The sequence below is a fragment of the Sprattus sprattus genome, assembly GCF_963457725.1.
Source record: "Sprattus sprattus genome assembly, chromosome: 19".
NCBI lineage: Eukaryota > Metazoa > Chordata > Actinopteri > Clupeiformes > Clupeidae > Sprattus > Sprattus sprattus.
In genome coordinates, this window is record NC_137917.1 from 2,916,804 (window position 1) to 2,930,487 (window position 13,684).

Below are 13,684 nucleotides of genomic sequence, written 5' to 3' on the forward strand. Positions count from 1 at the left end.
CCTACCTGTCTCCTAACGGTAACCATGTCTCCTCAGATCCCTTCTCCTTCACCCACCTCCATGTCCTGTCTCCTTCACCCCCCTCCATGTCTTGTCTCCCAACTGTAACCCTTTCTCCTCCACCCACCTCCATGTCCTGTCTCCATGAGCTCCTAAATCAGTTAGTCTGAGACAAAGAGACAAATCTCCATCTGTGTATCTGTGTTCCTGCAGCTCATCGACTCTAAGATCACACAGTGATTCAAAGGGCACACATAGGCTGAGAAATCCAAATGTATACCTGTACTTTTTACATCACATTGGGAGAGAGCGTCTTTTTACACGCGAATGTTTAATTTAAATTTCTTAAATGTATTTAAACTTTTCTCAGTAATGACAAGCATGTCAAAGGCGAGCCTTTCAACACTCCTGTGAAGTACATCCAGTATGATAACAATAATGCTACAATAATTATACGATACTTACAGAGAGATTCATCTCCTTAATACCCACTCTGTGTCTTAGCACTTAACCTTCTCCTGGAGGGTCCACACTGGTTGCCTGCTTGGTTTGTTTTCTTTGCTCCGATAAGGTTAACCCCTTTCAACCTTAAACAATGAGCCCAATCCGCTTGAGTCAGGAAGGAGCTGGGCCAAGCGTGAGGGACGTGAGCTGTGTTTGTTTGGTTGCGCCACTACAGTATGGCATTTTTTACTGCTGAGGTGTGTGCTCCCCCTGATTGACAGGGCCTTGGGGCTTTGTTGACTTTTTGACGGAGTCAACCCTGCTGCCCTAGCTCTCACACTTCACCGCTCCATGCCTCTCTCTCTCTCTCTCTATCTCTCTATCTCTCTCTCTCTCTCTCTCTCTCTCTCTCTCTGTCTATTTCTTTTCTTTGCTCCTCTCTCCTCCTCTATACTTGTGTCTCTTCCTCTCGCGGTTCCAACAATGCGTGTCGGAACCTGAAGGCCCGGCAGGGTGACTTCCCGATCTTTAGCCACACTCCACTTTTAGCCTCCACTTCTCGAATGGATGGCACTTCACTCTTGAATTCCCCTGGACCAGAGAGAGAGTGAAAGAGAGACCTAATGTTAACACGCGAGATGCTGATTTTTGGAAAAGGGGGACTGGAGAAATAGCAGTTTCTCAGGTCACAGGCCAGCTTTTTCCAGGTCTGTGAGGGAAGTCCCTGAAGCCCATGGATCTGGTGCACTTTCTTTTCTCTCTTTTCTTCTCTATCTCTTTTTCTTCCTTTCTTTTTGTGAAGCGCTCAGTCCTCTCACCCGTCTCCTGACATTCACAGGTTGGCAGTCGTAAAGTGAGAGTTCAGCACAGCTGGCTAGGTCAGGTCATGACCCCTGATGTGCCTCATAGACCTAGGCCCCATTGTCTCCCCCCCCCCCCACCCCCGTCAAACTGGCATTTTATCTAAGCCAAAAAAAGAAGAGGCTGCTCCGGGGTCCACTGCGAGGTCAACACTTAACATCGTTCAAACACTAACTCTGATTAGTTCCGAACGACACTCAAACGACACTTAAACGACACTCGAATGATGCTCCAGCTGGGTTTTGAAAGCTGCCACGTGAGGCAAACCGTGACTCGAGACATCACCGTGTCTGAGACTCATCCACACAGGAGGGCAGAGTGACACAGTCGCCCTATTTGTGTGGTTTGCGCAGGGAATTCTGGGTCGTGTTCAACCAGCGCAGAATTGACTTGACATGGAAGACCCAGCCCTCGAGGACCACTGCTGTGCACAAGGACTGCGCTGTGATACACCACACCGCTGTGTACGTGCAGCTTCAGGTTGTTGCTCATCGTGGAGAATAAATAGCTGTTCCTCTAACCCTAGACACATAAAACACACAAGTCACCGACCACACGTACAGTGAATCACTGCTGTGCATATATTTAATCTCTCTCTCAAAATGCTGTACCTATTCACCATTCTAAATAGACATCGTGTTCCAGTTTACTGGACCCCTAATTACAGCAGTTAGACAGTAAATTGAAGCATCATGATCTAATTTTACCTTTGGCAACCATGGTAGTGTATTGTGTGTTTATGTGGCAGGGTGTGACAAAATGGTTCTGCTTCGACAGTTTATTTATTTCTCCCCACAGCTTGCACAGTATTTTGCCTGTTACAACATGAGGAACAGAACTTCTATTGTAAGATAAAGACCGTCAAAATGCTCACTCACTTTTTGGTCTCTCTTATTTCACCTATGCTATCATATGTAGAGGACTGCTCTGACATACCACATGTCATTTTACAACGTTTATGGCCTTGGACCTGGTATAAGAAATAAAGACGGTTTTGACATGTGCAACCAGATATGGCTGTCATCAGGCCAAACATATTCTAACTAATAACAATGCCAGTGATAGCAGTGTGATGGGCGTCGGAAAAAAGGCAGTCTTGTCTTAGAAAGAAACGGTGTTTGTGGTTGTGAGTGTGTGTGTGTGTGTGTGTGTGTGTGTGTGTGTGTGTGTGTGTGTGTGTGTGTGTGTGTGGAGAGATAGTATGTAGGTATGGGTGTGTATGAGAAAGGAAGAGCGAGACAGTGTATGTGTGTGTGTGTTTGAGAGAGAGAGAGAGAGAGAGAGAGGGAGTAGTCTGAATGAAAGTGTTAACAAAAAGGCAGCTCTGTGACATGTAATATGGGTCAGGCCCGAGCGCACTCTTTGTCAACACTTCCGCCCTCACCAGCCCGACTGGGCCCCCATCACCTCACAGCAGCACTCAAGCACTACTGTGGTTGTTGACACTACTGAAGCACATCTCATTCACACTCGAGCATCTGCCTGAGGAGTTCAAAAAAGAAAGACACAGTCTATATAAAAAAACAAACTGCTTGAAATAGCTCCCCCGCTTAAAAGCTGCGGAGGGAGAGAAAAAAGCAGAAGGACAAAATAAACTTGTACTGGTCAGCTGCAGGTACTGAAAAAAACTAGTGATGTTTTTTTTTCTTTTTTCCTTCCACTCGTGGCCCTCATGTGTATCATCAAAACAAATAATGTTGTACTGTTTGTTCCCCTTCATAGTGCACACAGCTTTAAAGGCTAATAAGGTTGTACTGTTTGTTCCCCTCCATAGTGCACACAACTTAAAAGGCTAATAAGGTTGTACTGTTCGTTCCCCTTCATAGTGCACACAGCTTTAAAGGCTAGCGGCTAGTGCACAAGTGTAGACTTAGGGTAGACACTTCAAAATGATTATTGTTAAAAGCAACTGATGAGTTGACTCCAGTCAGATTCTGATCGGAACGTCTGTCTTGCATATCTGGTTTCGGTAAGAGGGGTATTAGGGGCAATTGTGGTTTGGGTGACTTTTCTTTTGTGTGAGCCTTTCCCCCGCAAGCTCCCGGCGCTAGCGTTACTTTTCCGATTGCGCGTCCAGTAACTCTTGCGTGAGTAAAATCATGACGTGTCATTCTCTCTTTTTTTTTTTACTTTCTTCTCTCTCACAACGAGAAACATTCTTGCCTTGGCCACATGAAACAACAAACGCTTAAAGAGTGTTGGCTCTAATAGGGCCGGGTTGAAGTCAGTTCTCGGAATCCCCTTGTTTTTACAAGGCGTTTTGAAGATTTCTTTGCAATATCGTGTTCTATTAATAACACAGTCGGCGGTTGACGCTTGATCCTACGGCTTGTGGTTGGAGAACTGGTGGTGAGGTATCGTGCCAGACAGAAACAATGGAGAGCCGTTCACCAGCCGGTTTATTTACCCTTGCACCAAGCCTCCTGGCCCGGTGGCACCGCAACAGCCGGGCTCTGGAGGAAGGCACGGCCGTGAGTGGAGCCTTACGGGCTTCCCACTCACTGTTGTGACGTGGACATGGCGTGATGTGCCGACACGTCTCGTGAAATGTCACCTGACCATGACCTAGGCCATTTTTAGACACCCAACATGTGCCAGTTTTGGAGAACAATCAAGGCATGCCGAGTTGTTGGCCATACTATATACATATGTCAGTAGGGTTGGTTTGTGTGTTTGTGTGTGTGTATATTTGTGTTTAGTTTCTGTTCCTTTTTCTTGTGTGCATATGCTTCTGTTGTGTGTGTGTGAGTGTGTGTTTTTGTGTGTGTGCGTGTGTGTGTGTGTGTGTGTCTATGTATATGTGTATGTGTGTGTTTGTTTGTGTTTAGATTCAGGGCATATGCTTGTGTAGTGTGTGTGTGTGTGTGTGTGTGTGTGTGTGTGTGTGTGTGTGTGTGTGTGTGTGTGTGTGTGTGTGTGTGTCTGTGTGTGTGTGTGTGTGTGTGTGTGTGTGTGTGTGTGTGTGTGTGTGTGTGTGTGCGTGTGCCTGTTTTTGGCATTGTCTGTCCAGGACATGGGAGCTGGTCCTAGTTTCAGGGAGGGGTAGTGACAGACAGACGCGCGCCCCAAGCCGTCCCCAGTGTGTGACCAGATTGAGCCCAGGTAGGGAGGCTATGAGTGCATGTCCAGCCTCTCCAAAACTTGATTAAGCACCACCTGCTCCTTCTGCTCCTCCATGTGTCTCGAAGTCCTTATCTCATCCAAGCCTGGCTCGTGACGAAGGAGCATGACATTCAGGATCCTGGCTAGAATCTCCCTCCTAATACGCTTTATGTAGAAACCAAGGATTCCCATATATTAAATCAGCTATTTCTGACTCTCATTGTCACTTGATTCACATTGATACGACATTGGGTGTGCAATTCAATTACATCAGATTTCATGTTATTTGTCAGTAGGCGTTGGAAGATACTTTCCAGAAACTGACCCAATGATGAGGCTGTTTTTAAATTCTGTGTCAGTGATGGCGAAATGTGTTTATGACCTTTCATCTCATGCATCTTGGCTCTTTGGCATCTATCTGTGTTTGCGCTCTGTGTTGGCGACCGGCTCCTGATAATATCCTCCGTGTAAGTGGGTGTGAATAAACGGGGCCTTCGGATCGCCACGCCGTCCTCTGCTCTCCGTCCAACATGAGGGAGCCATTAAAAAGCCAGGATGAGGGAGAGCGCGAGTGCAGCCGGCCCTTTATGGAGTAAGTGGAGAAGGCGCCACCATCCCTGATAGTCCGAACAGAAGGGCCCCGCGAATCCCAGCAGCCCTGGCGGCGGCACATGGTGCTCTCTTCCTCACGCAACAACCTGCCGCCCCCCCGCCTCCCCCGCCCACACACACACCGCTCCTCTTACCCCGCCCTCCAGAGAGGAAACCAGCACTCAGTATATACCCAGATCAGGCCTGATTACTTTAATGTGAGCCGACAGACACGGGCCTAGAGGGAGAGCGATGGAGAAAAAAAGTAAAAGAGAGAGAGATAGAAAAAGAGAGAGAGAGGGATAGAGAGAGGGGAGTGAAAGGATGGGAAAAAACATGTGCAGAGCGTAAACTGTCTGTGGGCCATAACGCGCAGGTTGGGGAGGAAATGGGAGCCAGCTGGGGATGAGACTGACAGGGTGAATCTTCTCTCTGTCGTGCATGCAGGCAGGAGAGACAGACAGACAGACAGACAGACAGGCAGACAGACAGACAGACAGAGAGAAAGACAGACAGACAGACAGACAGACAGACAGACAGACAGACAGACAGACAGACAGACAGACAGGCAGACAGACAGACAGACAGAGAGAAAGACAGACAGAGAGATAGGGGAACACCTGGAGAAGTGCTGGAGGGCTGTGTGTTGTCTCCCAGAGGCCCTCCGAAGTGTGTGTGTGTGTGAGGAAAAAGGAACGAGAAATAAAAAGTGAAGAAGTACAGTAAGCCAGTTAAGATTAAGCGCCGGAGAGACAACAGCCACTTGTGAAAATGCTCTCTATAAGGACAACACTCCTGATAAAAAGGGTGTAGGGTCTACTTGATGCATCCACTTGCACTGCACTGAGGGAATACATTTTTCTACAGGTAAAATATGCCTCAGACATTTCTCTGACTGATGCTGTCATAATGGTTCATCAATTATACTACAACATGTAAGGGATAACGGCCGACGAGCTGTCCAGTTCTACGAAGTTAATGGACGCTGCGGGGCAAAGAACACCACGACGCGGAGCCCATTAACTTCGTAGAACTGGACAGCTCGGAGGACGTTATCCCGCTTATCTCCCGCTTACAACATCCTAAAATGTTTTTATTATTTGTATTAATATTATTTAGAATTTCCTTTATGTTTAGGAAATTTAATATGCAAAATAACCTGATGAATTCTTGATTTGAAGCCTAGTGCTCCCGTTAGAGAAAGTAGTGAGAAAGTAGTGCGTGGAACTGGACCTTTAGTTTCCCCGGGCGTTGCTGCAAAGTGACACTCATGAGCTCACCTCTGTAAAGTAAACGGACACACGGACACAGGTATTGTTCATAAGGTTTTACTATTTACAGTTGAACTCCACGTTTCCGCTGATGGTGAAGTTTTTTCTAAGCGCTAACAGCCGCCTACAAATAATATTCGAGACTTTCAGTTAAGAATTACAATACTCTGCAACATTCGTGTAGAACATAAACAACTAACCAAGTCAATTTAGACATATAAAAAGTCGTGTAGATAGCTTAATTGACATAAAACATTGCCCACTAACTTGTCCCAACACGCCGCCATCTTGGTTCAAATTATCCTAGCTGTCAAAAAATAAACGTTGGTTGTCAATGGTAACCATTCAAGAGCATTGATATGGAACGGCGATTTAACGTTTCTACTGGGACTACGTCCAAGGTGTCCGGTTATACGAACTTAATGTACACCCCATTAGCCAATCAGAAAACAGTATTTCGTTCCAGAGGGAGATAAGCTAGATTTAATGCAGAAGAGAATTTGCTGGACAAACAAAGCTGGACAGAGATGCAAAAGACTAAGCCAGTCAGGTTGTGTGCTGGGTGTAAGACAGAGAGGGCCTGGTCAGAGATGCAATAGACTAGGTCCGGCTGGTTGTGTGCTGGGTGTAAGACAGAGAGGGCCTGGTGTATTGTGAACCCTCATGTGGACCACACTGAGGTGTCTGCTGGAGATCCCTCTGGGGTCCTGGCAACAATCTAGGCGGGCACCACCTGGGACCTCCAGGGGGACTCTCAGCCTTGCTCCCATGCCACCTAAGACTCGCTGGAATGACGCACATGCCACTCCCAGTGGGTGAGCCTCATCAACACCCACCCTCAGAGTGTGAGTGTGTGTTAAAGCAGTGTAATCACTGAATAGATAGAATAACACACACTATAACATTCGTCATGAATGAAAGCATGTTGTTAAAGCCTTGAGTGATGAGTGGCTTCTGCGGCCACGGATGTCTCCAAAGTGCACACCATGCGCAGACTGTGTCCATGGGAGTATACATTCAAATCTAGGGTACATTTTTGAACCTAATATATGATCTACTCTCAGCATACTTGTTTTAGTTAAATATTTAAGATTGAAGAGTTAAATGCAATGCTGGCTTATTCTGGTCAGAGTTAGTATTATTTGAGAGAAACTGCTCAGAGAATTGACTTGATTGTTGGAATAGAGTTGCGCACGTGTTTTGACCTCCCCTCAGTGTTTAAGTCTCGTCTCTGTATGTTTTAAAGGATAAGCTGTGTTTAAGTCTCGCATAAACAGCGTGCCACGTTGAGTCATGTCTCCCACATGAAAACCGATCTTGATGATGCGCAGGAAACCGATGATCATTGTCAGTCTGAAGTAATCTAAACTAATCAGTAAATGGCAGGAATGCACTCAAAATGGAGGTTTATTTCTACCAAGGCTGGCAGCAGGAGCCAGATAAGGTCATCGCACCAACCCCATTAAAGCCACGTCGGGGCTTCTGAAACCACAGGCACAGTGAACCCCTTGAAGAAGCAATAAGTATCCAATCAAAATCGAATCATCCCTCTATTTGTCTTTCCCATTCTCTTCTTCATTCTTTCTTTTTCTCTCTCTCTCTCTCTCTCTCTTTCTCTTCTTTCCTTTCTTTTTTTGTCTTAATTTTTGTGTCTCTTTATTTCAACTCTCTCTCTCTTTATCTCTCTGTCTCTGTCTCTCTCTCTCTCTCTCTCTCTCTCTCTCTGTCTGCCCCTCCCTCTCTCTTTTGCTCACTTTTGTCTTGAAAGCAACAATTACTCTGAGAGCATGGAGCCCTTGGGGTCTAAGGCTCCTACAGCAGCTCGCTGTTTTAAAATGCTCTTTTATAGGATATCAGAGCTGAGGGAGAATCCAAAGAAAATAGGGCCTGTTCATTATTAGAGCCAGCTGTGGTGCTCCACTCTGATGACTCATCAGTTTTTTTTTTCTCTCTTTTTTTTTGTCTTTTTTCCCTTTCTTTTTCCTTTTCTTTCTGTTTTTGCTCAGCTGGGTGGGAGTGTTGCATAGACACTGACACAGAGACCCATTCACGGCTGCTTGTTTGTTTGGCTGGTGGCAGGGTATCCTAGCCACAATCCCTCTCACTAACTCCTGTTATTCACTTCTTACTCACTGGTCTCGGCCACGTGGACCTACAGCACGTTTTTATTAAGACCTGCCCTCTGTTTTCTCTCTTTTTCTCTTTTCTTTTCTTTTTTTTTGTTTTGTCTTTCTCCCTTTCAGTCCCTATGGTTAAGACAGAACCGAATGACGACTACGAATCCCAGGGGCCACCTGTGATGTCAATGCATTCCAAATCCTATTACGGCCAGCAGAGACTGACCCCCATGATGCCGTTGGGGGAGGCGGACGTCTGTCTGGTGAGCGGGTACCAGTCCTGCCCGCAGCGTCACGCCACCATGCCCGCCTTGTCGTCGCCCAGTTCCAGCCCCAAGCTGCACGATCTCTCCCCCGTCGTGGCCTACCCCAAGTGCCTTCCCAGTAGCCCCACACAACACCCCGTGCCCTTGCAGGAGACGGCCAGCCGCGGGTCCCTGGGTCTGCCCGGCTCGCCGGACCACCACCCGTCCCTGACCCTCCTCCACTCCCAGGGCAGTCCGCACTTGGCCAGCCCCAGCTACAATCCTCCTCCGCACCCCCTCTACCCCGACAGCAGCCCCTCTTCCTCCCCGGTCTCCCATCCCTCCACCCCGGGCACGGCCACCACGGAGAGCCCCTTCAGCCCCGGTCAGACCCAGGGCACTCCTCCCGACAGCCCCCCTTCCCTTGCTGTCACTGTCAAGAAGGAGCCCCAGGAGCTGGACCAGATGTACCTGGATGATGGTGAGTCCACAGCAGTAGATGAACACACATGCCAAAGTGCTTCTATTTGACAGTTGCAAAAAATGTCACTCTTGACGAACAAGCAACTTTTAGCAAAAGACACACACCACATATCTCACTTCTACGTGGTTTGTGGTGGGTAGCAGATAAACACACGTGACACATTGCCTCCATTTGACATTTGCATGTAACACAAAGTCGTCTATTTGTCTATTTGACAATTGAACAAACTTTCAGACATCAACATTCGCCACTTTGCTCACTCTTACTGATCTTACTCATCTCATGATATCTCAATGGTCAGGTCCCAGATCAGGTCTCACTGACATGGTGGCAGGGGAATTCATCCCATAAAGTTCTAACGTAACGTTTGCCTTGATTTCTTAAATACCACACCCCGCTCAGGCACTTTTATTTTACTTTTATTGAGCACCGACAAAAAATGTAATCGTTAAAGCCATGACAGGTGAAGCACTGTTTGCTTTGTTGCTATGAATACTTACCATCTTTGACTGTAAATGACCGCAGTGGGATTTCAAACAATCTGTCAAAACAGCAGAACGCCACAAGGTCAGGCTCGGAGCGGTCGAACACAAACAGTGGCACACGCGTGCCGGGCCCAACTGTTGACACAAGGACTAATGAAGGAAACAAAACAATGGGTAGCGTTTTCCTGAGAGGGACAGGGGTTGATTTCGCTTTTTTTTCTCCCTCCCCTCCCCTCCTCTCACTGGCATTTCATTCGAGGGGATGTAGAGAGCAAGAGATCGAGAGAGCGTAGCGAAAGGCAGGAGGTTCTTTGTTTTTGCTTGTTGTCCCTCCAGAGGGTCTACATCGCAGCTGTCGTCATCGGGGGAGAGCTCTGGGGTTGAGCAGGTCGGGGTGGGGTGGGGGGTGGGGTGGTCCCTTGAGCCCCCACTGTGATCACAGGGTTGCCTACGCCCATGGGAACGTGTGTGTGCTGCGTGTTCACCCCTCACACACACACACACACACACACACACACACAGACACACACACATAACAATCTCTTCCGCTCATTGCCACATTCCCCTCATAATTGTTCATGCCTGCCAGTGAGGAAACTCTCGCCCTCTGGTCATCCCCCGCCAATAGCGCACTCCAAATGTTGGAGCCAAAATAACTGGTGAGTTTTGAGGGCAATAAAAGTGGGCTATGCATCCTCTGCACGCTGCCAACACATGCTACGGGGGGCTACATCCTTTTAGGGGGTACGAGAGAAGGTCCCCACTCAACTGGGGGACGTCACTCTTCCCGTGCAGCCTTTGTCCGGTTGACTCACAAACAGCGCACTCGGACCAGAGGGCCGACAACCCGTCGAGTTTTTGGAGGAGGGGGCGAGTGATGTTTCAGCAACCGGGAGCAGGGATTGGGATGGCGGTAGTGGTGGTTTGTCGGACGGGGGGGGGGCAAATTGACTCAAAAATGCCGCTGTCAGCGAAATTCTCCATTCCGTCAACTCCCATTTGTCCTCACCTCGTAAATGAACTTCCGACAGACGTCCGCAGGGACACGCTTGTCATCGGCACAATAAGAAAAAATCAAATTTGGTGAAACACGACATTCGATAGGCCCTCCATTTCATTTATGAAGTGTCTGCTTCGCAGATTATCTCGTAAGATTCTTTTGGTGTGTCTGGGACTGAAACACATTGCCAATGACCCCTTCAAAGTTCAAACAGACTGTAATTATTGTAAGGAAATCTAGAGCCACTAAGAGCAACCTCCGTATATTTATTGCTTACTTGAATGTTTTCAGCAACACAGTAAATAAGGATGGCTAACAAGCTCAGGCTTAGCCCCAAGCCCTTAGCCAGGGGATGAAACCCAAGCTGCATCTCATGCCTTTCTAAAGGTTGTTAAAAGGTCAGTTTACTTTACTATTGGTCTGAATTTCGTTACAATACGTCTAGGTTCCAGATCGGTGTGTAAAAAAACACCCAGGTAACCTAGTTTTGCCTTGCAGCACCTAATCTGCTGTCACTCTAGCAGGGTCCATCTCTAGGTCCTCACCGCCCAAAATGCATTCAGCCTGTGATTACGGCTGCATTAGCCCCTGCAGGAATGCGTATTGATTGGTGGAGGGCGACCGAATCGCATCTCTCGCATCTCATAAAACCTCAATAAGCTGCCGTCTCACGTCATCTAATGTCTCGAAAACGAGCGCCTGCGGTCGGCCCCGCTGGAGTCCCGGTAAGTGTGCGGTGGTAACAGCATACTGCGAAGGCATCCGCGCCCATGCAGAACCAAACCTCCATTCCGGTCCCCTCAAATGAGCCGAAAACAAAATAAATAAGACTAGTGGGCGGCTGGTTTTTCCCATCTCGTCGTGCATTAAGCCTGGAGGCAAGTAGAGCATGTGGTTGGAGGTGCTGTGTGTGTGTGTGAGTATGTGTGTTTGTGTGTGTTTGTGGGGAGGGAGGCCTTTCGGGAGATCCATCAGTGACAGACACAAGGCTATGACCTCACCCCCTGTCGGCTGTGAGTTAGCGGTAGCGTCGGGTGTCCCCGGACCTCAGTCCCAGTCAGAACCAGGACATATGAGCTCTCCCAGAGACCCGCCAGCCTCCCCAGCTCTCCCTCCCCCGCACCACTCCACTCAGGAAATGTCTTTCAGAGGCACACTTCTCACACACACACACACACACACACTTACACACTCACATACGCACACATTCACCCTTGACCCGTCTTAGACTTGTGTAGCCCCAGAGAAATCACTCAAGTTATCAACAACTAACTACCGTGCTGTTAGCAGCGGCTCTGCTAATGCTGGGGGACCCTCAGGGAGGGGAGTGACACGCAGTATGTCAACCTCTCTAACTACTCCACACTCTCCATCTTGGAACAACTACATCTGGACTCCCAGACCAGTACAAAGAGCATGACCTCATGAAGTGTGTGTCTTTTTAAAGACTTTTTTTTAAGGTTTCAGTATTTTTAGGCTTATGCTGCACAGTAGCCGCGCCGATGTACATTTATGTGCATTTATATTTACACCCAACGTCATGACTCACGCGAGGCGAGTCTGGAGGACTACTTAAGGAGTCCGCTCTCTCTCCCCAGCTGGCAGACACACACACACACACACACACACACACACACACACACACACACACACACTCACATGCTGAGCTGGTGTTTGTTACGGGGATGAATCAGGTCTGGCTGTGCTGAGTCACAAAGCTTTCAGTGGACCAGACGCTGGCCAGCCGGCTATTTCAGGTAACACAAGCCACTGCCAGGCCCAGACCACCGAGACAGTCCACTGACTCTGGTCTAAGAAACCCATCCCCCAGAGATGTGGCACCTGTGTAATGCCACAACCTCCCCCACACACACACACACACACACACACACACACACACACATGACTGCAGGTCCCAGAAATGTCCCATATGAATGATCAGAATGTCCAATTAAGACATTTTGTTAAGTCTCCCCAGCACCTTCTTTCATCTGTGGCCATTTACAATGGATGTGAGATGGAGGATAATGGCTGGCATGCAATGTCAATTAAACAAATAAAGAGAGAGAGAGAAAAAAATAGATTCTAGTTGATGAAATAAGAAGCGGTATTCACGCTAGCCTGTTATAGTGGGGGGGGGGGGGGCTAGCGATGATGGCAGATTCTGTCGCATGTCTAGTGCTCAGGCGATGATATCATGTTCCCCTTCTGTCGGTGTATGTGTGTGTTGCTGGCGTTCTCTTTTCATTGTGGACTTGGCACTCGGTTCTGTAGTAGGGTCTGGAGGCTTTTGGGCCTCATTAGCCATCACCTCCACAACTTACGAACTGGCCTCCACTCACAGGCTACATGAAGGCTCCTTTGTACTAGTCCGTGTGTGTGAGTGTGTTTATTGGCATGTGTGTCTGCGTGTGTGTGTGTCTGCGTGTGTGTGTGTGTGTGTGTGTGTGTGTGTGTGTGTGTGTGTGTGTGTGTGTGTGTGTGTGTGTGTGTGTGTGTGTGTGTGTGTGTTTATTGGCATGTGTGTCTGTGTGTGTGTGTATGCGCATGTGTGTGTGTGTGTGTGTGTATGTGTGTGTGTGTGTGTGTGTGTGTGTGTGTGTGTGTGTGTGTGTGTGTGTGTGTGTGTGTGGGCATGCATTTCTGTGTATGTGTATACTGGGCCAGCACTGCATGTGCCTGCACTGTGTGTGTGTGTGTGTGTGTGTGTTCATCAGTGTTTGATTGTTTGTCTGTGTGTGTGTGTGTGTGTGTCTGTGTGTGTGTGTGTGTGTGTGTGTGTGTGTGTGTGTGTGTGTGTGTGTGTGTGCATGTGTTATGCTCAGAGGCTGCTGCTGTGTGTCTTCTCTCATTAGTTGCCGTGCTGTTGGGTGATCTCACGGAGCAGAGCAAAGCGCCACGTGCCACAAGGGCTAATCAGGGACGCAGATTTCTCCCAGCTGTGCGGCACCATACAGTGGGCTCCTATTCACTAATGCCTATTTACTCAGAAAGAGAACCAGAGAAGAATACTTTCATTCTTTTCTCTCTCTCTCTTTCGCTCTCCCTCTGTCCTCTCTCACTTTTTTTCCCCTCTGTCTTTTA

The 13,684-nt window shown here is 48.1% G+C and overlaps 1 protein-coding gene across 1 annotated transcript in view; it reads left to right on the forward strand.

The window, feature by feature from the left end:
- Positions 1-13,684, forward strand: part of LOC308380353 (nuclear factor of activated T-cells, cytoplasmic 1-like) — a gene marked incomplete at its 3' end in the record, with an annotated part of 67,370 nt that overhangs the window by 38,278 nt on the left and 15,408 nt on the right. The window contains exons 8-9 of the mRNA XM_080857664.1: positions 1-18; positions 8,513-9,112. The exon at positions 1-18 is cut by the window's left edge and continues 115 nt beyond it. Of these exons, the coding sequence (XP_080713790.1) occupies positions 1-18; positions 8,513-9,112 (618 nt within the window). The remainder of the gene's footprint in view (positions 19-8,512; positions 9,113-13,684) is intronic.